This window comes from Nannospalax galili, unplaced genomic scaffold (genome assembly GCF_000622305.1).
Source record: "Nannospalax galili isolate Female #2095 unplaced genomic scaffold, S.galili_v1.0 scaffold33, whole genome shotgun sequence".
Taxonomy (NCBI): Eukaryota; Metazoa; Chordata; class Mammalia; order Rodentia; family Spalacidae; genus Nannospalax; species Nannospalax galili.
In genome coordinates, this window is record NW_008335436.1 from 4,510,556 (window position 1) to 4,532,554 (window position 21,999).

General features: G+C 37.2%; 1 protein-coding gene across 1 annotated transcript in view; it reads left to right on the top strand.

Moving 5' to 3' along the window:
• Window positions 1–7,094: 7,094 nt before the first annotated feature.
• Serpini2 (serpin family I member 2) overlaps window positions 7,095–21,999 on the top strand; it is a 27,309-nt gene continuing 12,404 nt past the window's right edge. The window contains exons 1-4 of the mRNA XM_008830139.2: window positions 7,095–7,344; window positions 14,419–14,649; window positions 15,977–16,171; window positions 16,253–16,445. Coding sequence (XP_008828361.1) covers window positions 7,098–7,344; window positions 14,419–14,649; window positions 15,977–16,171; window positions 16,253–16,445 — 866 coding nt within the window. The 5' untranslated portion in view covers window positions 7,095–7,097. The remainder of the gene's footprint in view (window positions 7,345–14,418; window positions 14,650–15,976; window positions 16,172–16,252; window positions 16,446–21,999) is intronic.

The following is a 21,999-nucleotide window of genomic DNA, read 5'->3' on the forward strand; positions in this document are numbered from 1 at the left end:
CTGAGATTAAAGGCATGTGCCACCATGTCTAGTTAGTCACACTATATGTTATTGTGTGCTTCAGAAAGAATTAACATTTATTTTCACAGGTTCAGTTAGTTTGTATATATCTATAAAGATCTTTTAAAATATTTGTACCTTAAATATTTTGCAATAATTCATATGACTAAAGTAAATAACTAATATATTTTGACTAGTTTGGATTGGTAACCAAAATCTTCAGTACATTTAAAACTCATACGCAATCAACTAAAATTTACTTTAATGATTAAATGACACTTTTCTGTATTGTGAGATCATTTAATTATGGCAGTTCAGAGCTGGGATTGGAACACAGGTAATTATGGCAGTTCAGAGCTGGGATTGGAACACAGGTCTGCTTTACTCCCGAGATCACGGTGTTGGCCCTTGATCATTTTCTTCACTTCACATGACATTTTTAATAGCAAGTGTTTTAATAATAAAATTTCCACCAGCGTTAGGGAAAATATTTTGGTTTGAGAATAGGTAAAAGTATAAAGGATTTTTGAAGGCAGATTTCTATCCTATCTAGGTTTATGTGCATACTGAGTCAGGCATTGTAATGTCTACGTACATTGCTTTTCTTTTTCATTGAATGGCAAATATAATGGAGATATACAGGAGAAACGTGCACGCACGTGTGTGTGTGTGTGTGTGTGTGTGTGTGTGTGCGCGTGTGTGTCTGTATTTTGTGAGGTACTTATCTAGAGAGTGTTCTTGTTTAGGGAAATATATATATGTGTATATACATATATAATATGCATTAGACTCTATGTTTAATAGAAAACTTCAATTTTTCCTCAAATTATTCAGAAAATATTATTATATATGTACATATGATACACATGCACATCTGTGTATGTATGCATGTACCTATGCCTATTGTGTATATGTGTGTGTGTGTGTGTGTGTGTGTGTGTGTGTATGGAGTACATAAAGTGCTGAATGGTAACTGAAAGAGGAGGGGACATAGAAAAGGTTTTGGTGGTATAGTAGTATATGAGCAAATTTGTGTAACTATGAAAATATTTCAATGTAAATTATTGTTTCAAATACAAAATCTTGCCTTGGGATGAAAGATGCTTTTAGATGGTCAAACGTAAACCAACTCTCTCACAAGGATATTGCAGAGAAATCTGAGACTGGATGGGCTGTTTGATAATCCATCATTTCAAACTGAGAGCAATGATTTATGAGTCATAGGCTAACGATAACTTGGTGAAGCAAAAGAGGCACATTCTCAGAAATTTAAAGGACTATTAATATGTTAAAGAGATGTAATGAAGATACTGAAGCCTTTGCAATGGCTCTTTACTCCATCCATGGATGCGCCCACCCACCCTGAGTACATGCATCCATCTATCCATTCAGCCATCATCCAGTTATGGAAGGCAGACATAAGAGACTGTGTTCACATATCAATAGAAGACACTGATCCTGATTTCAGCATTGTCAAATGGAGCTACAGAAAGTACAATGACTTATTAGGTCAAGGTTGAATGATATTATTTTTTACAGGTATAATTAGAAATTCTTTTGATAGACATTTTACTTTTAGTTTCTGGAGATGGCTTCTTTTTGACTATAGATGTACCTTCTCTTTATAGCCTAGGCATACAGCACTCTATGCTGTATGGAACTCTAACTCCTTCCCTTATGAACTTCATGTTATCTGTAAAAACAATCTAGAGGAGCTGTCTCAGAATATATTTAATGAATTCAATAGAAGCTTCAAAACTCTGAAAGTTTCTTTTAATGTTACTATTCTAATAATTTCATAAATATATAGAAAAAGGCAAAAGAAAGACATTTCATTATTATGTCTTCCTATTTGTTCATACTTTATAGCATCTAATTGTGTGAGACAGGTAACAGGGTTTTATCTGTCAAAAGCTAATAGAACAGGAGAATTATAAACTGTTTCTGAAATTAGCATTCAAATGCAATTATTTAAGGGCCAATTTTCTGAAGTGAAAGGAACTTGTCACATTAAAATAAGATGTGTCATGATTTTCAATAGTTGTTTTTAATACCTACATTTATACTAGATATAACAACATTTCTGTTTAGAATTATTTTCTTCTTGTCATCCAAACTATACGGAGCAAACTGAGAGAAAAAACTGTCTGAAATTCATCCATGCTGAAGTAGAAAATTTAACTTTTAGATTCTTTACTGATGAATGAATTTTCCTTTATGTGTTTAAAGTTTGGATTTAATTACATTTTTACTCCAAAAAACTATGAAATACTAAAAAAAGGATGAGATTATAACTGTACCACCTCACTGTTGATGGTGCTGAAAGTTACAGTGAGGAATTTGGGCCTCATTATAAACATGCTTTTCTTTGATTCTGTCAGTGCAAAAGAATAGGGAAAGAACAGAATTGTGAGAATATTTAAATAGTGTGCAATAATATTTTATGTATAATTATGATATTTTTTAGCTATTAAAAAAGCTTAAAACAGGAAGCAAGAATTCATAGTTATTGTTTTTACTCCATAATAGATAGGAAAATTCATATCTTGTTTGAACTGCTCTAATCTAAGTTCCCTACAGAACAACTCCCTTAAATGGTCTTAATAAGATAGAGTGGCTGTCTATGACACTGTAAGGAAGGAAAAGTGATGACTGACTCTTGGAGAAATCACATTATAATCTGAGTAATGTGCACACATAATGATTTGGTAGCTAAAGGTAATAGTGATGAATTACTGCTGGTGTCACTTCATGGGTGGAAAAGCATTGATTGACTGATGGTCTTAGACATTCAGATCTATATTTATGTGTAGAACAGGTTGGAAGATAGTGTTCTTGGTTTGCATAGCTCTGTTTGGAAAGTTATTTCTAGCAGTGTTAAATCTAAAAAAGGGAATGTAATGTTGGAAGAAACCCCAAGATTTAAACGTTTGGAGATGCCTCTACAGAGTTTAAGTGGAGTTGTGTCACATGGGGTGAAGCCACAGACTATCTAACATAAACCCCAGTGCCAAGCATGGAAAATCTCCCTTTGAGATCTGAAATCTTGGTCAGGGTAGTCAAACAGACTCTCAAAAACAATATAGGCTATTGCCATTGCCCTTGGTTGCCACCCAGAACTCGAAGCTAAGACCCTATTGCTGAAGACACCACATACTTCAGACACAGGACTTGGAGGAATGGAACTGAAGCTGACCTGGATGCCTCCTCCCTGAGGACAGCTTCTCATAGCATCAGAAGGTAATAGACAAGCTGCCAAGGGAGGAAAACAATCACTAGTTCTACCTAGGTTTCCAATCCATGAACCGCAACAGTGAGAAGCCCAGCAAGATATTCTCACTGGTGCAATAGTGGCACTTTCCTCTCAGGGTTAAATTAGTTGGATTTAAGGCCCTCAGTGGGAGGGAGTTCATACCTGGTACTGTAAACAGTTAACTACTATAGCTGGAGAGGTTCCTCTCCTCTCCTCTCCTCTCCTCTCCTCTCCTCTCCCCTCCCCTCTCCTATTGATATTTTGAAAAAAATCAATATAGTTATTCTGAATACTTATCTTTATACCCACAGATAAATGTAGCTCATACCCTTCATCAAATAAGCTTCTTTTTGCAGCACATAGAGGCTATTACAAATTTCCACATCTTGTCAAAATGCAGAGAATAAGTAACCCTGGAATTTCCAAACCTAACCGGCAAAACTACAATGCAACTCTTCCATCTAGAGTTCATGGATCTCAAGAAATAGGGGGAGGAATGATTGCAGGAGGAAACAGTGTTTTCCAGACAGCAGGGAGGTTGCCTGTATGAACACACGAGTGTGACAGCATGCACAAGACCAGCTCAAGCTCAAGTCAGACAAAGTTCCAGCATGGAAGTGGGAGGTGGGCACCAAGTCCCACCCCTAGCTAAGGTGATAGTGACATTTGATATTAGGCTAGGAAGAGTCAGTTTTCTTTAATGGTGTGACTCCTGGTAGGTTGGCCACACTACAGGGCAGGTTCCACACTCAGCAGTACTTGGGCAAAACAAATCAGACTTAAGGAGAGGAGAAATATAAAAGGGAACATGAGGTTGGGTGGGTAGGTAGAGATGTGGGGTGGACATGGGAGGAGCTGGAGGAGGGGGGATACTATGAAAATATATTGTATGAAACTCTCAAATAAATAATAAATCATTCTAATTAAAAGATATTTAAGATTCCTATGAACATTCTATTTTTTCACATTTTATCAGAAATAATTCAGTGATCAGTAATGATATATCTACTTCACTGAAACCATATTGAACTTTGCATTTCTCAGAGGCCATAATGAATAATACATCTGCTCAGTACCTGACTGTGGGTGAGGGATCTGAGTTGAACTTCAAAATGAGGTAAAACCCATTCAGTTATGCATCCATATTTTATTAATGGATGGTTTGTAGAGAAAATCATGTAGAATTTTAAAAGCATACAGAAGTCACATCAATGTTCATTATCAAGTTACCTGTGGTTAGTAGTATCACCTTGATGAAATTTGGAAAGTCAATCTCAATCTTGTTTTCTTCTTGAACATAAAGAATATATTTTTCAACCCCCTTTTTAGAACAGGCCTCATATCCACAGGAAGTGCCTCTGACCACGGTATAATCTGTATGAACTGTTGCAAACTGTAAATGCAGCAGTCTCTGGACTTGATTTGGCTTTGTTCTTTTACTCTGGAGCACTTTGAAACAGTTACCGTGGGTGATGGGTTACATTTGTAATTTGATGTTGGAATCCCACGATAGACTAGCACATTTTAAAAGACTGGCACATTTTTCCAAATTCCCTTACTTCTATGGAAAGGGAAATGACAGATGAGATGATGATACCTACTTAGTGAGGATTAAAGTCTTGTTGCCTTGTTCCCTAACTCCTGTGCATTTCATCATCGATCACTGACTTGTTAGCCCTTACATACTAATGTAGGGCACACCTGCTCTGGTTATAGAGGAATTAAGCAACATTCAAGATTAATAGAATTGACCTTGACTGATAAGGTGCTCCATATATGTGTGTTTTCCAGTAAGCCATTTTAGTTATAACACTCCAGTAGATAATCAGAAGTTGATTCTGGGTAAGTACCTTAAAAATAGCTTTTGAATGAATATGTATTCAGTAACATGGATTGCAAGTATCTAATAAAGTGTAGGAATAGCAGTTGCATTCACATTTGTGTGGGAATCATTTGGTTATTTGAAAAATCAAAACATTATCCTTTTTCTTCTTAAAAGATTTCATTGTAAATTCTCATGTTTATTTTGGAACTTTGTGATTTTTGAAGAGAAACTATCCAAGACCATATTAAGTAAGTGAATTTTAAAACTGATTATTTGTCTGATGTTATAATTAAATAGCTAGAAAATTTATGGGAGAAATGTATTTTCAAAAATGTAAATTTTAATCACGAAAAGTATTCATAAGAGCATAACTCTAATCCCAGGATGCTGTTAGAAAATAAAACTATGCCTTTCCTAATAATATTTTTTATACTAGTCTTAAGCATAAAGAGATACCTAATGAACTACACTTGTGTGAAAAGTATTGATAACATTTTGATGACTTAACATAACAGCAAACAGATATCTTGATCAGAAATAATCTGAGAAATTGAAAATACCAGAGCATAACACGCACACATTCATTTTGCATGTAAAACTTCTCTCATGAATTGCTTTATACTTCTGTGCTCCTCCAACCTAATGTTCCTATTTAATCCTTAATGAAACATCAGCTTGATAATTTGCATTTGTATTTATGCCTTACCAGCACATTATATCCTACTAGTCACTTTGGATTACACTTTGAAGTCATTTTGCCCATTGCACAATCTATACTTATATCAACAGAATTTTACTTCATATATTAAAAGTTCTGAAATATGGAAAATTACCCCACAGCTTAGCTTAAAGATGATTTGATTATTATCAGGCGATTTAATCATCTTTATCCCTATACTGCCTCTTAGTGACTCTTATCCTATTGCTGATCACACTGGTCTCCTAATGGTCTTGAAAACGCTCCAGGAATGTAGTGTTCCAGTTCTTCAAGGCTAACAACACTGATCTGCAGGCTTTCATCTTTGCTACCACTGAAGGGTTACTTCCTACCAACGTACTAATGCATAATTTATGAAGTACAATTAGCATTGCTAAACTGTATGAAGTCTCAAAATTAGTAATGTATCACATGAAGTAGTAGTATTGAAAAAGTAATTGCACTGAAGGTGTGATCCGATGGTTGGCCTTCCTGTGGTTGGATTGGAGACACTTTATGACTGGGACAGTCTGTGAACCATTACATTTTTTCAGTTGCTGCTATTCTCATGTTCCCTAATTGTTTTGTCAAGTGGTTTGCTTATTCTGTTTTTAGATTTATTTCTTCCTCTGTTTCTATTGTACCATTTATTTTTTACTGTCATTTACTGTCTTTTCAACTTTTCTTCATTTCTTTTTCCTTCCTTTGGAAAACTATGAAATGGGCTTTGGAGTATTTCATTCTTGGGAAGTTCCATAGAGCACAAGAAAAACTGTTGTAAAGTTAGACAGGCTACTCAGTTAATTTAGAGTGCACTGGCTCCCCAGTGTTATAGATCCCAAACCACACTGGAGTGTGTTTATTTTTGGTCCTCTGCTGCTCTTGTTCCTTGAGCGTTTTGAGAGTAACTGGTACACATGTTCCCTTTAAACCAGAGTTACAGGTATGCAACTTCAAACCATAGAGAAAGACTGTGAGAGAATCCAAAAGCTATTTAGAGATAGTACTGTCACTGACAGAGTTCTAAAGGCTTTGTTTCTTCATTGACATTTCAGAAACTGGAATTTTTTGATTCTTATGCTAGCTTTTGAAGGAACATAAGAAATACCAGTAGCACGTGGACTTTTCTCTTAGATGATGCTTATTCAGTAAATTGTCATGGCATAGAGTCTCTTGTGGTAGTAATGCATAGGAATATTTTGTATGTATACACGTATGTATATGTGCAGAATATTCTAACAGGAGGGAAGTCTTCTATTAAGTCTATTTATAAAGTCTATTGCAAAAGCTAATGCATTTTGAATTAATGCATAGAAATCAAAATGGATAAGATTTTGTTCTGGAGTTTCCTGTTGACTTTTTCTGGAAGTCATGCTACAAGAACCTGGGCTCAAAAGAATGCTGAATTTGCAGTGGATCTTTATCAAGCTGTCAGTTTATCTCATAAGAACAACATTATATTTTCCCCTCTTGGAACAACTGTGCTTCTTGGAATGGTCGAACTGGGGTCAAAAGGAAGCACACAGCAGCAGATAAGACGATCTCTGAGGCTTCAGGAAACCTCGACAGGTGAGTATGACAGGCAACTCTTTGTAGACATGGTCAGGTTTATTTTTAAGATATGAGGGAGAAGCTCTGGGTCATAGAATTTCAACAGATGAAAAATATCATTAGATGTATAAATTTTAATAAAATTTGGAATTACAAATGTAAGCATTTTTATTTACCTATAATTTCTTCCTGATGAAAACTATGCAAAAATACTTAAGATGTGTACACATATGTGTCTATAAGCAACATATATACACATATACACTTTTCCAGTACAACTTACTATTTTCAAAATTTATGCTGATTCAAAACACAATTTAGATTACTATGTTTTATTTCTTCTTACAGAAATAACATAACTTACTCAACCCTTCTTCATCTGCTGTTTTCCTCATTTCTCTCATAAAGATAATAATATACTTATGCCAGAGAGATGACTCAGCAGTTCAGAGCACTGGCTGGTCTTCCAGAAGACCTGGGTTCAGTCAGCTGACAACTGTAGGTAACTCCAGTTCCAGGAGTTACATAGCCCTTTTGTCCTCTGCTAGTTTATAGTTACAGCTGCAGTTATATAAATGCAGGAAAAGTACTCATACATAAAAAGTACACTCTCCCACAGCAAAACCAAGAAAAGTATTAACTTACTCAGTCAAAAGCTTACTTAACAATTTTAAAAAATGCAGGACAAAGTAATAAAATCACCCACATCCAGGAAAGGCTTCTTGCTGTGTGGGTGGTGGTTGTGAGTCTCCCTAAGGCCCTTTTGCACATCTTGTATGAAACATTCTGATTGCTGTCTGGCTCATGTTCTCAGTGCACAGTGGTTTAAATTTTTAAATTTTTTATTTATTGAATTTTTGTGCATTTCATACATCTTGATCGTATTTAGACCCTCTCCCCTATCTGTACCTCCACATAGCCCTCCCACCAGACTTAGGGCATTCTAACATATATGTTAAGGCCTGTTCAGTCAAATTCATGTTCTCAAATGTCCCTCTGTGTGAGTTCATCCCCTGGAGCCTAGTCAACCTGTCTAACATCACTCACTTAAGGAAGACCAACTCTCCCTCACCCAGTGATCAGCTGCCAATAATTCCTCAGCTAAAGTTGGGACTTCTCACCCATTTCCCCAGTTGTATGCTGTGTTTTTGTTTGGTTTGAGTTTATATGGCTCTTGTACATGCTGTTTTCATTGCTTTAAGTTGATATGAACAAGTTCACCGCCGCCTGGAAAACTGTTTCCTTGTGGTCATCCACTGCCCCTGGCTCTTACAATCTTTCCACCTCCTCTTCTTCAATGAACCCTGAGCCCTGAGTGACAGAGGTTTCATATAGGAGTCAAATCCAGGGACAGGGACTCTGCAGTCTCTTAGTCTCCACATTTTGCCCAGTTGTGGCTTTCTGGGTTTATCACCATCTCTTGCATGTGGAAGTTTTTCTGGTGAGAGTTGAGACATGCTTTAATAGTCTCTCTGCCCTCTGTTTCAAGATGTTCCCTGAGCCTGAGGTGTAGAGGTTGCAATGTAGATGTGTCACTTAGTGTTGGTTGTCTCACAGACATTGTTTCTCTGTGTTTGACCATTTGTGGAACTCTGTAATAGTCTCCATATATTGCAAAAAGTAGCTTCTTTGATGAGTGGTGAGAGGTATACTTATCTACAAATACAAGGATACATATTTAGCATAAAGTAAGAAATTGAATTTGTCTATGGATGTGACAGATTAGGGTTTTCCTCTAAGATTTATGACCTCTCCGGCCATGAGCATTTGAGCATGTTTACAGTACTATGCATAAGTTCCCTCCCACTGAGTAGGACTTAAATCCAGTTAGACAGCTGTTGATTACCCCCAAGATAAAAGTGTCTCTACTGCACTCATAATGATAGTTTGCTGTGTTGGTCATTATTGTGCTTATTTACAGCTGGGTTGGATCATGATTGTTTTTCTCCCCTAGTAGATTGCATGGTTTGAATTTTAATCTTTTATGTAATTATTACAGAGTGTACCCTAAACATTAGAAGAGACATTTAGGTTATTTGGGAATTTAGTTACCATAAACATAACTAATTTCAACATATTTGACTTATGGCAGTTTATCCTTATTTAAGAATGTGTTTTTCTGAAAATAATATTTACAAAGCATAATTGCTTTATTTGAAATAAAAGAAATTTTATGCAGGAGAAGTATTGGCAAAAAAGTTAACTGAAAGTATTTTCCTTTTCACATAACATATAATGAAACTATTATATTCTAGATTTAGTCTTAATTTCAGATAATCTCACCTTAACACAGAAATATATCAAACTGTACTTCTCTGAAAAGTAATCAAATGCTTATGACTATCTATACACTTGATTCTATAGCAAGCTATCAAAATAGACTTCTGAAATTAAAATTTCCAGATAGATGCATCTTAGAGGGAAACACATATATTTAAAAAACGTGGGATTTTTGAACATAACAATCACAGTAATAATAATAGGGCGCCATCAACATGCATGCACTGTATCAACCACTGTGTTCTATGCCTGATACAAACTCTCATGCAATATTTGCAATCACTTTATAAGGTAAACGTAACTCTTATCTACAGATGAGAAAGCCAAGGCAAAATGTGGGTGAGTACATTGGCAAGGACCCTTTCCAAAATGATGCAATGAAGCTCGTAGGGGAAATTTTATATTTTTCTTCAAGAAAATAGATTTTAAATCAGTTACTAGAATCTACACAAATAGTTCTACTGTCTACTTTCCAAGGGATAGAGAGACACAGATGGAAAGAAGTGCTAAAGGGAGAAGGGAAACTGTAAGGGAGAAATGAAAAATTAAAAGAAGAGAGATGTGAGGAGGGAGTAAATGGCGAAGACAGGGCGGAAAGGAGAATGGCTTTGGTGTGGAGCGGGAGTAGGACAGGCCAGCAGGCAATGATGATGGAGTCCATGTGGATACTGGGACAAGAGCAAAGGATAAAAACGAATCCTGTCTATTTAAACTTGTTTTGCTCATTGTACATTTTTTATAATTTTGATTTTTGTATGTATGGTCCTGTGAATGTGCATATATGAGGTGCGTGTGGAAGACAGAGGTTATCATCGGGTATCTTCCTCAAACACTCTTCTCTATGCTATATTAGGTAGAGCTTCTTCCTAATCCTGAAGGCCCCTGGTTTGGCTAGACTGACTGGTCAGGAGGCCCCAGGCTCTTCCTGTCTCTGCCTCCACACTGCTGAGGTTACAAGCATGTGCCAATCATGCCAAGCTTTTTCATACGACTGCTGGGGATCAAACTCAGGTCCTCATGCTTTATGGATAAGCCCATAGGTGACTGAGCCATTGCTTTAGCCATTAGGGTGACTTTTATAGCTGTGTTTGGATCACATGCACATATAACTGGCCTTTGAACTCCAAACATTTGGAGAAATTGAGAGGGAGTTGGGGAATGGGAGGAGCTGGAGAGGGACTGGGAGAGTGGAGATACTGCATATACAATATTCACTTATAAAATTCTCAAAGAATAAAAACTATAAAAGGGAACAGGTATTGGAATCTCATTTTCTGGAGGCCTGGTATAACCAAAAGAAGTCTCACTCACCTTCTGATCTGTAAGTTTTTCATGCCGCTATTTTAGGAATTTAAGCACATATTTCTTCTCATTGCTGATTAGGAGGAGCTATGCATATGTATTATTTTTCGATCTGTGCTAAATGAGGTCATTAACCAGCAAATCAAATCAACTTTATAAGCCTGATAACTATATTTTCCTCCTAATTTGTGCTACTTGGTGAAAGAACTCCACTGACTTAGGAGCCTAGTGATTTATCAAAGGGCAGCTGTTTGTCACATGGTCTTAGACCTTAAGTATATATCATGACTCCATTTGCACTGACAAATGAATTAGAAATATTTTCCTCCTCCCTGTTTTATTACTATCAATTATTTAAAGATGTTTATCAATTATAAATTCTTGAAAATTAATTTGGAATTCTGTTACTTTGTCTTTGCCTTTAATTCATTCTTTTGGTAAAATTTTAAATTGGATTCTTGTGTATTTCATACAAATCATCTTAATCATCTTTACACCCCATTCTCCATTGGCACCCTCCCATACGCCCCCAATTGGAATTCATGCATCCTGTCATTTGTGTTAAGGCCTATCGAGTCAAGTTAGTGTGCCCTGATGACCTTCAGTTCAGGTTCATCCACTGAGGTCTAGTCAGCCTGTTTACAGTGCCTCCTTTTAAGAAGATCAGCTCTTCCTCACCCAGCAGTCATCAGCTGCCAACAGTTCTTTGGCTAAGACTGGGGCCTCCCGTCCTTTTCCACAGTTCTATGCTGGGTTTTTTTCTGCTTGACTTTGCATGGGTCTTGTGCATGCTGAAACCATTGCTGTAGGTTCATATGAGAAGAGTTCCAGGAGCCTGTAGGACTCTATTTCCATATGGTCATGGACCTCTACTCTGGCTCTTACAGTCTTTCTGCACCCTCTTACACAATGGTCCCTGAGCCGTGGGTAGGTGAGGTTTAATATGGGAGTCTTGTCCAAGGACCTGAACTCTGCAGACTCTTATTCTCTATGATTTGGCCATTTGTGTTCATGACCCTGTGTTGCATGAGGGTGATTTGTTGATGAGAGTTGACTTGGATACTTTCAGAGAAGGTTTTTGGCTTTACTAGGAAATCGCTGTTTCCCAGCTATTGAAATAACCTTTCAAGCTTCAAATAGCAGTAATGATGGTGTCTCGAATCATCATAGAAACAAGCAAAGCAGATTAACTTTCTTCCATTCATTGTGTAAAGAAGTTCAGGGTTATCAAGTACTATAGAAATTTTCATGTCTAATCATGTAAAAGTAGATTTTTATATTTAAATCTTTTACACCTTTGTCTATGTCCCAGTGCAGAGAGAACCTTAAGTCTCAAATAAAATGCAATCTATTTGACAGAGCTTCCTGTACATATGTGCAGGCTGTGCCTGTACAAGAACACTAGACCAAGGAGTCCTGTGGGGACTGAAGTACAGCCTCTGTCAGCTGGGAAAGATGCAAAGCTTTGGGGAGGCAGCTGCTGATTGTCAGCCCTATCGATTACACAAAGACACTCTTTGACTACTAGCTTTATAAAAAAATGTGTAGTGGTGACTCCAAGAGGAAAGGTCAGCCCCAGTGTCTGGGGTGCCAAGACAAGAAATGGGCCAGTACCCAGGCAAGGAGGAGAGACAGGGCAGGGGAGCTGGGAGAGTGAATGAGGCTGGGGGAGTCAAGGCATGGAGGGCATGGTGGACTTACCCAGGAAAGGGGATGGCGGGTTGTGCAGCCCAAGGAAGCAGAGGGAAGTGAGGGTGGGACCAGGGCCAGAGGGCTCCTGGGGACCCTGAGAAGGAACTTGGATCGTCTGGATGCAAATGATCAGGAAGCAGTGGTGGTTCCGGGCCAAGAGGTCAGCCCTGGTGTCCAGGAAAGAGGCTGGGGTTGTGCAGCCCAAGGAAGCAGAGGGAGGTGAGGGCAGGATCAGGGCCAGAGGGCATTTTAATGACTGAGCCACCTCCTTATTGCCCTCAGTAATACTTTAAAAACTCTACTCAAGGAGCATCTTTCTTTCTTTTCCTTCCTTCCTTCCTTCCTTCCTTCCTTCCTTCCTTCCTTCCTTCCTTCCTTCCTTCCTTCCCTCCCTCCCTCCCTCCCTCTTTCTTATGTAAGAATATTGATTACTTTCCTCCCTCGTTAGCCTGCAGAGCACCATTTGATAGAAGCCAGTAGCAGGGAGAAGCCTTTCTGTTCAGTACTAACTTGATTTCTCCATTTCCTATATATACCAATTCTTTTCTTCTAGTTATTTATTGAGACAAGGTCTCCCTGTAGTATTCCGAGCTGGCCTGGAACTCACTATGTAGACCAGGCTGGCCCCCATCTCATAGAGATCTGCCTTCTTCTCTTCTGCTTCCCAAGTGACAGGACTAAAGGCATGTGTTGCCATGCCTGGTCAAGGAACACCTTTTAGTGATGAACTATATTTATTTTCAATGGAGAGCAAGCAAATACAATCAATTTTCAAGTTACAGAAGTGACATTTTCAGTATTTAATTGAAAATATAATGACAATCCAGAAAGAATCTGTTATTTGAAAGTGTTCCTAACATGAGTTCCAGGATTAAGCCAGAAGTGCATAAAAATGTTTAATACTGTCAGGAAATGAATAAGAAACCGTGGGGAGAATGAGCAGACTTGACAAGCCACAGAGTCACACACAGCACTATGGTCAGACCACTCACCAGTGAATAACCATCTGGTGGGAATTCTTTCAGTGGACTCTAACTGGTGGTCATAGTTGGAAAGGTTAACGACTTTTATTGTTCCTGTGAACAGCCAAAGTACTTAAATTCATGAGTCCAAACAAAGTGGCACTTCTGAATTTACATATGTCTGGAGATGATTACGAGGCTTACCTTGCAAGCTTTGAAACCAGAAAGGTGTAGTTCCTCAGCAGAGAGCAGGTTTTCCAAAGCCAAAGTAAAATTAATGTAAAAAACCTGTTTATCAATATCATACCTCCGTTAGCATTCATTAACATTTCCCTGTAAACATGACCTTACACATAAATTCCCTATTAAGTAACCTAAATGTGATCAGAAAGTTGAGCTTTCCTTCAGCTTGTATAAATTTATGTTTGTTTCTGAAAAAAAAATGTTAAATTTATATGATCACTCTTTTTCTTGCATGAAAGCTGATTTCCCTGCCAGTACATATTCTTTATATATTCTTTATTAATTCTTATTAGAAAAAATTTAAAAAATACAGAAAAATAAAAAGTAGTAACCAAGAATAATAATCATATTATCTCATCCAGCATATCTAGCAGATCAGTATCCAATCATGTCCAATTCTCCTTGGTCAGTGAAATAAAAAAGGAAGCTGCCCCCAACAATCACCCACAAATACATATTCTAGAGGAGGCTGAACTATTTTTACTAACTTAGCACCATTAGTTAGTTCAAAGATGTAAAAGTCCTGCTATGAGTCAGGATACTTGGAGAGCAAAGCTGGGCTGTTGTTTCTATGTTGTTCAATGTGTCAGTACACGTTTTAATTATTTTTTAGGAGAGGAATTTTCTGTGCTGAAGTCATTTTTCTCTGCCATCTCCAAGAAAAAAAAGGAATTTACATTTAATGTTGCCAGTGCCCTCTACCTTCAAGAAGGATTCTCTGTGAAGGAACTATATCTCCATGACAACAAGGAGTTTTTCCAGAGTGCTATGAAACGGGTGAATTTTCAGGATGCAAAGACTTGTGCTGAGACAATAAATACCTGGGTAGAAAGCAAAACAGATGGTAAAGTTCCCATTTTCATAAAATTGTTATTACTATTGTATTCATGACTTCTAATATCCCAAGGTAAAAAATGGCTGAATATTTCCCTGTTCCTGCCGTGGATCAAAAAGACAAAATATTCTATTTTATCTCACTATTTTTAAATTAACACCAAATTGCAAAACCCGAGAAACCATAAACTGTTTTGAAAAAAGTACACCATTTTATTTATTATACTTATCAAAGACATCTGTATAGAATTTCAATGGAATAATTTTACTAATAATTTTTGTCTAAGATTTTTTTTTCAAGTATGAAAACCAGAAGGCTCTATTTGTCCAGGTATAAGTTAGATATGTCAAACCCAAATGCCTACTTTCCCAAGTATACTGTAAAAAAATTAGCACAATTTTAGCTGACTATATTAATGTTTAACAATAATGCTAATAGTCTTATCAAAAATATGCTAGTCTTACCTTTAAACCCAAGGTAGCAAAAATTCCAGAGTGATTAAGTAGAGATTAAGGTTGGAGTAGATTTGAGCTCAAATTATAATAAATTGTAAGGTAAGACCCTTTTCAATTGAAGATACTATGGAAACATTTCAGAATTCTTGGAAATTTTAACAATAATGCATATAAAGTAACAAACATGTACTTGGCTCTTAGTAGAAGTTTTTCTTTGATTATTGATTATGCCCTGAAACTTGTGATTGTGTCAGATGCTACCAGCTCCTTCATAAGCACACTCACATGGAGAGGCCTAAGCTACAAGTGTGAGGTGGGGGTGAATTTACAGGGATGCAAAGTGAAGATACCATGCCATTATAAACATGGAAATACCCACTACATAGAGAAGTAAGATAAGAGACTGTTTTGAAGACCGCAGTCAGGCTAGCTGCTGGTCACTGGCTATAGCCATGAGAATAACAAGTTTGAGTGCACCATTAACCTAGTAAATCTGATTGCCTTGATGAGTGACCTTGCCCTGGGTTAGGTCTGAATAATATTGAAAACTATGCAGAAAGACCTATTTCATTTCTGTGCTTTATTCCCGAATGACAATTTGTGCATATAATCTCAGTACAGAGAGTGCATTACTAGCTCTGTCCACATTTGCCTGGAACGGCCTCATTTCTCATTTCTTGGTGTTTTGATTTACACCTGTTTCTTCATGAAATAGTTAATGGTAGTCCCCTTTGCTCTTACAGTGGCTAAGGTTAAATGAGGAGACATCCTGCCCCAAACAGCTCCATGCAAGGCATTTTTGTTTAATCTATTTAAACCAGCTCGGTGGAATCACTGCTGAAATTTTTCCTTACTTCTTTGTCTTTCCATCCCCTTCATAGGAAAAATTAAGAACATGTTTTCAGAGGAAGATTTTAGCCCCCTGAGTCGTCTGGCTCTGGTAAATGCCATTTATTTCAAGGGGGATTGGCAACAGAAATTCAGAAAAGAGGACACAGGGATGATGGGCTTTACTAAGAAAGATGGCTCAACAGTCAAAGTTCCCATGATGAAGGCTCTATTGAGAACAAACTATGGTAATATGTGAAACCGTGTATTTTAAGGTATGGCTTGGATAACTGACAATTGTATTTAATGCTGTAATTTCTTTGTTCCAGGTTATTTTTCTGACTCCACCATGAAGTACAAGGTTTTGGAATTGCCTTACAATGGTGATGATTTTAGTTTGATTATCATCCTTCCCACAGCAGAAGTGACCATAGAAGAAGTGGAGAAACAAATTACTGCTCATCACCTCCAACAATGGCTCTCTGAGCTGCGTGAAGAGGAAGTGGAAATCAGCCTTCCTAGGTTGGTAATGTTTTGTTCCTCTAAGCTTTGAATTCTAAGTGGAATTCTGTGGTCAGTTTTTGCTAATGAATATCCTTGGCGATGACAAGGTATTATCACAGGAAGCAATGGTTCTAGACACTGGTATACTCAGGGAGAGAAGAACTTTCAGGGTAAATGGTATACCCAAATAGCATGCTTTATGCTCTCCAGTGTCTTAACTTTTTCGTATATTTTAAATATAATAGTGTTATTAATTCTTTGAGAATTTTATATGCACATACAATGTATTTTAAACACATTCACCCCACATTACTCCTCCAATCCCTTAGATTCAGCCTCTTAACCTCATATCCTCCTTTTTTTTTTCTTTTGCAACCAACTAAGTCCAATTTGTATGGCTCAGTTACTCATGGGGTCATCCACTGGACCGTGGTCCACCTACCAAGGTCCACATCCTTAAAGCAAATTGACTGTCTCTCTCCCAGCATCTGTCAACTATCATTAGCTCCTCAGCTAAGGGTGAAGGCTTGTGAACACCTCTTCCCCACTGTGGCATGTTGGCTGGTTTGGTATTGCACAGTTTATGCACACACCCATAGCTGTTGTGAGTTCATGAGTTCAGTGATCTTTTCATATCCAGAAAACATTGTTTTGCTCAAGTCCTCGATTTCTGGCTCTTATAATCTTTCCAGCCCGTCTTCTGAGATGGTCCTGGAACCTTGGAGAAAAGGGTGTGGTATAGAGGTCCCATTTTTGGACGAGCGCTCCACAGAAAGTTATTCTCAGCACCTTGCTGATTCTCAGTGCTTGTCTCAGGCTTCTAATTCTTAACAAAACATACACCATAAAACTCTTTCACTTCTCTTTCTTATGCAAATCACCTTAAATGTCATATAAAACTTTGGAAATTGAGTCCCTGCCTTCCTTGACATTCTGGAGAAGGAGGTATTCTACACCTTTCTCAACTGTAGGTAATTCATCCAAATATTATTGAGAGAGAGGAGATAGAGATAGAGATAGAGAGAGAGATAGAGAGATGAGAGGGAGAGAGAGAGAGAGAGAGAGAGAGAGAGAGAGAGAGAGAGAGAGAGAAAGAAAGAAAGCAAAAGCGAGAGAGAGGCTGGGGACTGCAACTAGGGCTTTGTACATGCCAGGTAAGCACTCTACCACTGAGCTACGTTCTTAGTCATGGGTTCTCTTGCCCTGTTTTAAATCTTTCTTTCGTGTATTCCTTACTCACTGTCTTTCTCTTTCTTATCTCTTTTCTTCTTTCCTCCCCTCCTCTTCCCCTCTTCCTCTTGTTCCCTAACATAGTTTTTATTTATGGGTCTCAAATTAAAATGCTTACTAAGGCTTTTATCACATGTTCTATTATCTGGAAATATTGTTTCCTCGTATTATTCATGTATCTAAAATCTGAATGGCTAGCCCCAAACTTGTTTCCAATTGCATACCATCTGTATACTTCTACCTGAATATGAATCTATTCTTTCAAAGACTATACTTTTTAGTTTCTGCTCTATGGCATACTTGATATCTATTGTTTAATCGATTACCTTCTAATAATTAAAATAGTCATTTAAAAAATTAAGTTGTTTATGATTAAAATACCTCATGCCTTTGAGCAAATCACTACATTGGACTAAAAATATACTGTTTGAAAACTGTGCCATATGCTTTAAGTGCCAGCTTAAGAAACTCACATGACCACTCAGAGCTGCAGTTTTATCAATATAATATATGAACAATGATACTCATAACAAAGGAATCACATTTTCTTCAACCTAAATAGGAAATACTCAATAATAGTGCAAGAATCAAAAATTTGACTGATTCTAGCATCTTAAGAAATACTTCACAAACTTATTCAGGCTGTTGCTGTCTAGAATTTTCTTCATTTGGGTCTTAGTAGCAGCTACTCCAATCTATGGCCATAGAAGCCTGTAAAACAACTCCCACAGTGCACACCCAGAGCTTTCATTCATCCAAACCCCAAAATTGTGTTCCTACCCTCAACTTGAAACCCTAGCACCCTAAACATTGAATGCCTCCTTATTTGGAGGTAGGGTCTTTATAAAGTAAACAAATTCGGGCAGGCAAGGTACTTATAAGAAAGGGAAATTTGGACCCAGAGACATACACAGAAGAAAACATACATGACTTGCCAAGGAAAAGACGACCATCTGTAAATCAAGAGAAGCATGGGGCAGCTCTCCTAAAGTACCAGTACTGCTGGCTGGTTCCTTGGCTGTGGACTCCCAGAAACTACAACTGTGAACACATCAGTTCGTGTCATCTAAATTATCCAGTCTAAGGAAACTGATAAAAATACAGAAATCTCAATGTTAAGTCAAATGATAGTGAGAATTCGATGGCACTAAGAGGGCTTTACAAGGCAGAAAGTAATTTAAAACTGCCTCCAGCCATGCCTATCCTAGACTGCAGACCGTTTCTTGTACTACGGTGCCTCCTCCTGTCTGTTTCTATCTTTGCCCATCGCCACCATGCCAGGGATATCCTCACCTCAAAGCCCTGCTTTTACCATCTCCCTACCACTTGACATTCTGATCTTCTAACTTTTCAAGGCAAAATAAGAAAGAAATTCACCTAGGTTTCCTTCCATCCTCTCTCAAGCCAACTTTCCAGTTGTGACAGGAATCTATAGCAATATATTTTAATATTCTGAAAACAGTTTTCTTATGGTGTAGAATACTATACTCCCTCATCCTCACAGACATGCATCTCATTCCCACTGGGTTCTTTTGCATAATGAAAAGCACACTGTATTACCTTCCTAAACAAATGAATAATTTGCTTTATTGATGAATTTAAATCTTCATGTATATGAAACAGAAACGGCAGTTGGCAGTTTTATCTCATTTTCCCATCAAACTCCAATGAGCAAAAAAATTTAAAAACTTGGTGATAGTTTCAGTTCTGGAGTATCCTCAAATAATTTTATTCATAGTACAAAGTCTGGCAAATATAAAATTAATAATGACTGTTAAAATAATCTTTTGCTCAGACCAGTGCCCAGCCAATACCAAGCAGTCTTTTCTGTCTTCTCAATCTCCCTTCCTTCTTTCCCTGTATCCACAGGCCTTTCTCCATGGTGCCTGACTAGTAAATTTGCATTCATCTTTCAAGGCCCGCACTGAGTTACCTCTTCCAACAGATCTCAGATATGCTCAGTTGAAAGGACACATTCTTTTTCTTTATCTCCAGAACACATTATGCAAGTTTACATCATAGCCTCTATTAAATTGTGCTATCCTTTCCTGCTCACATTTTCTTTTTCAAATATTTTATTTATTATTTTTAATTTTTTATGTGTAAGTGTATTGCCTGCATCTGTGTAAGTGCACCTGTGTGGTGCAATGCCCGTGGAGGTCAGAAGACAGCATCAGATCACTTAGAATTGGACTTACAAATCATTGTTAGCCATCATGTGGGTGCTGGGAATTGAACCCAAATCCTCTGTAAGAGCAGCCAGTACTTTTAACTGCTGAGCCCGCTTGGCAGCCCTGTTTTCATCTCCTCTGCTACCATGTGAGTTTGGAGGAAGATGGTCACGTTCCAGTCATTTTGGTTCCTATAGTCTGAGGCACATTGTGTGGTAAGTGAGTATACAAAGTTAGATTACACAAAAATTTTAAGTAGGAAGTCTATTTTATTTCTCTTTGACTTTAAACATCTCACACAGTAGTCAGCTTTCTACTCTCTCTCATTTATTATGAGGATCCTGACAAAGCTGTCCTCCTTTCCAACAAAATGAAAATTAGAATGTTAATTCTTTCACATTGTCTCACCCCTCCATCATGGTTTTCCCTCTTAAGGTTATTGGGAATATTCTCTGTCAATGAGGTAAAATGAGACTTGGAAGATTTTCTTTTTAATTCACAGCACTGAATATTTTATTAATTTTCTAATCACATTAACACAATCTTATGCTTAAAAATATTCACATTTTATTAAAAGAATTGCTTTAACTTCTTCAAGCAATGATTTGGTTATGTAGTGAGTAAAATATCCATTCCAGCCTCTCATGCTTCTCAGACTAAGTTTACTGTGCACTAACATCATGAATTGAAATTTCTGAGATACATTTTCCCAAATTAACTATTTCCTTACAAAAATAAACATTCACATTTAAAATATGTATTTGCAAGAGAAAAGAAAAATTATATAGATTCAGTAAATTATTTTTTTTACACTGATGTTTGTTTGGTTTGTGTTCTCCTCTCCCCCTCCCTCTCAGTCTTCCTCTCCCTCCCACTCCCCCTCTCCTCCCTCTCCCTCTTTTTCTCATGCACATCTCTGTATGTAGCCCATGGTCACACTGAATTCACTATGTAGTCCAGGTTGGCTTCAAACTCATGATACATCTGTCTCTACCTCTAGGCTACCGGTCTGTATTACCATCTTTGGTGACAAGTATATGTTTTATCATTCAATGCTGTGTCTCTTATATCTGAATGAAGGCATCATGGACTTTAAACTGCTAAACTGGAATAATTTAAGCAACTATATTAATTTCCTAGAGCTACTGTATAAGAAGGTACAACAGAGCAAACTAGTTAACTGTAAACAAAAGAAATTTATTCCATAATGATTTTAATTTCAAACTCCAAAATCAAGTTGTCAACAGGGCCATATTGACCTTGAGACTGTGCCCAGGGTACACCCTTGCTTCCTGTCACTTCCAATAATGTCCAGCCTTCCTGCATGTTCCTCTGATAACAGATGCAAAATCCAGACTCTGTTTTCACATGGCACTCTCATATTTCATAAGAACACTAGTTCCATACAGCTAGAGCCCATCTTACTCCAGCAGGGCCTCACCCAATTATTTCTGTAATGCCCTTATTTCTAACTATTATCATATTAAAAGTTTCAAGGTTAAAAAAATATCTACCTCAGAATTGTTGGATTATGGCTGTCGTGGTGTTTAAAAAAAGTTTCTGGTGTTTAGGGCTTAAACATAGGAATTTTAGAGAAGTATAGTAACAGCACAAATCAGTCCCTACACAACAAAAGCTATGTTACACTTGTGTTGTTGTGAAATAGAATGTTTTTTTCATAACAAAAGCTGATAAACACCAAGCAGTTATGAGATTGCTTGTATCTAACAGACAATAGGAAGGAACATGAGACTTTTAGAATGTAGCTTCTGCTTGCAGAACACTTCCTCTTCCCATCTTTGATATATAACTAGTTTAGAATCAAAGCTACAAAGATAGAGTCTAAGGTTACTAGAGTGCTAGCTAATTTTATAACATACTAAATATCCAATTTTAGATATTGCCTTTCAGCTGGATATTCACTAAAGCAACCATACTACTTTGGCTACATGCAATATGAGAGCCTATAAATATTTTAGAAGTTAAACTTTATTAGGTTGATGAATCTACCTTATAGATAAAACATATCAAATTCCTGTGTATAAAAAGCATCTTGAGACTATGCTTATGTGTATGGATAAATGTTAGCATTTAATACATGTAAATAAGTAAATAAATAACTTTCCTCTGTAAAGCACTTTAACTTTGCAAACGATTTAGTATACACACAC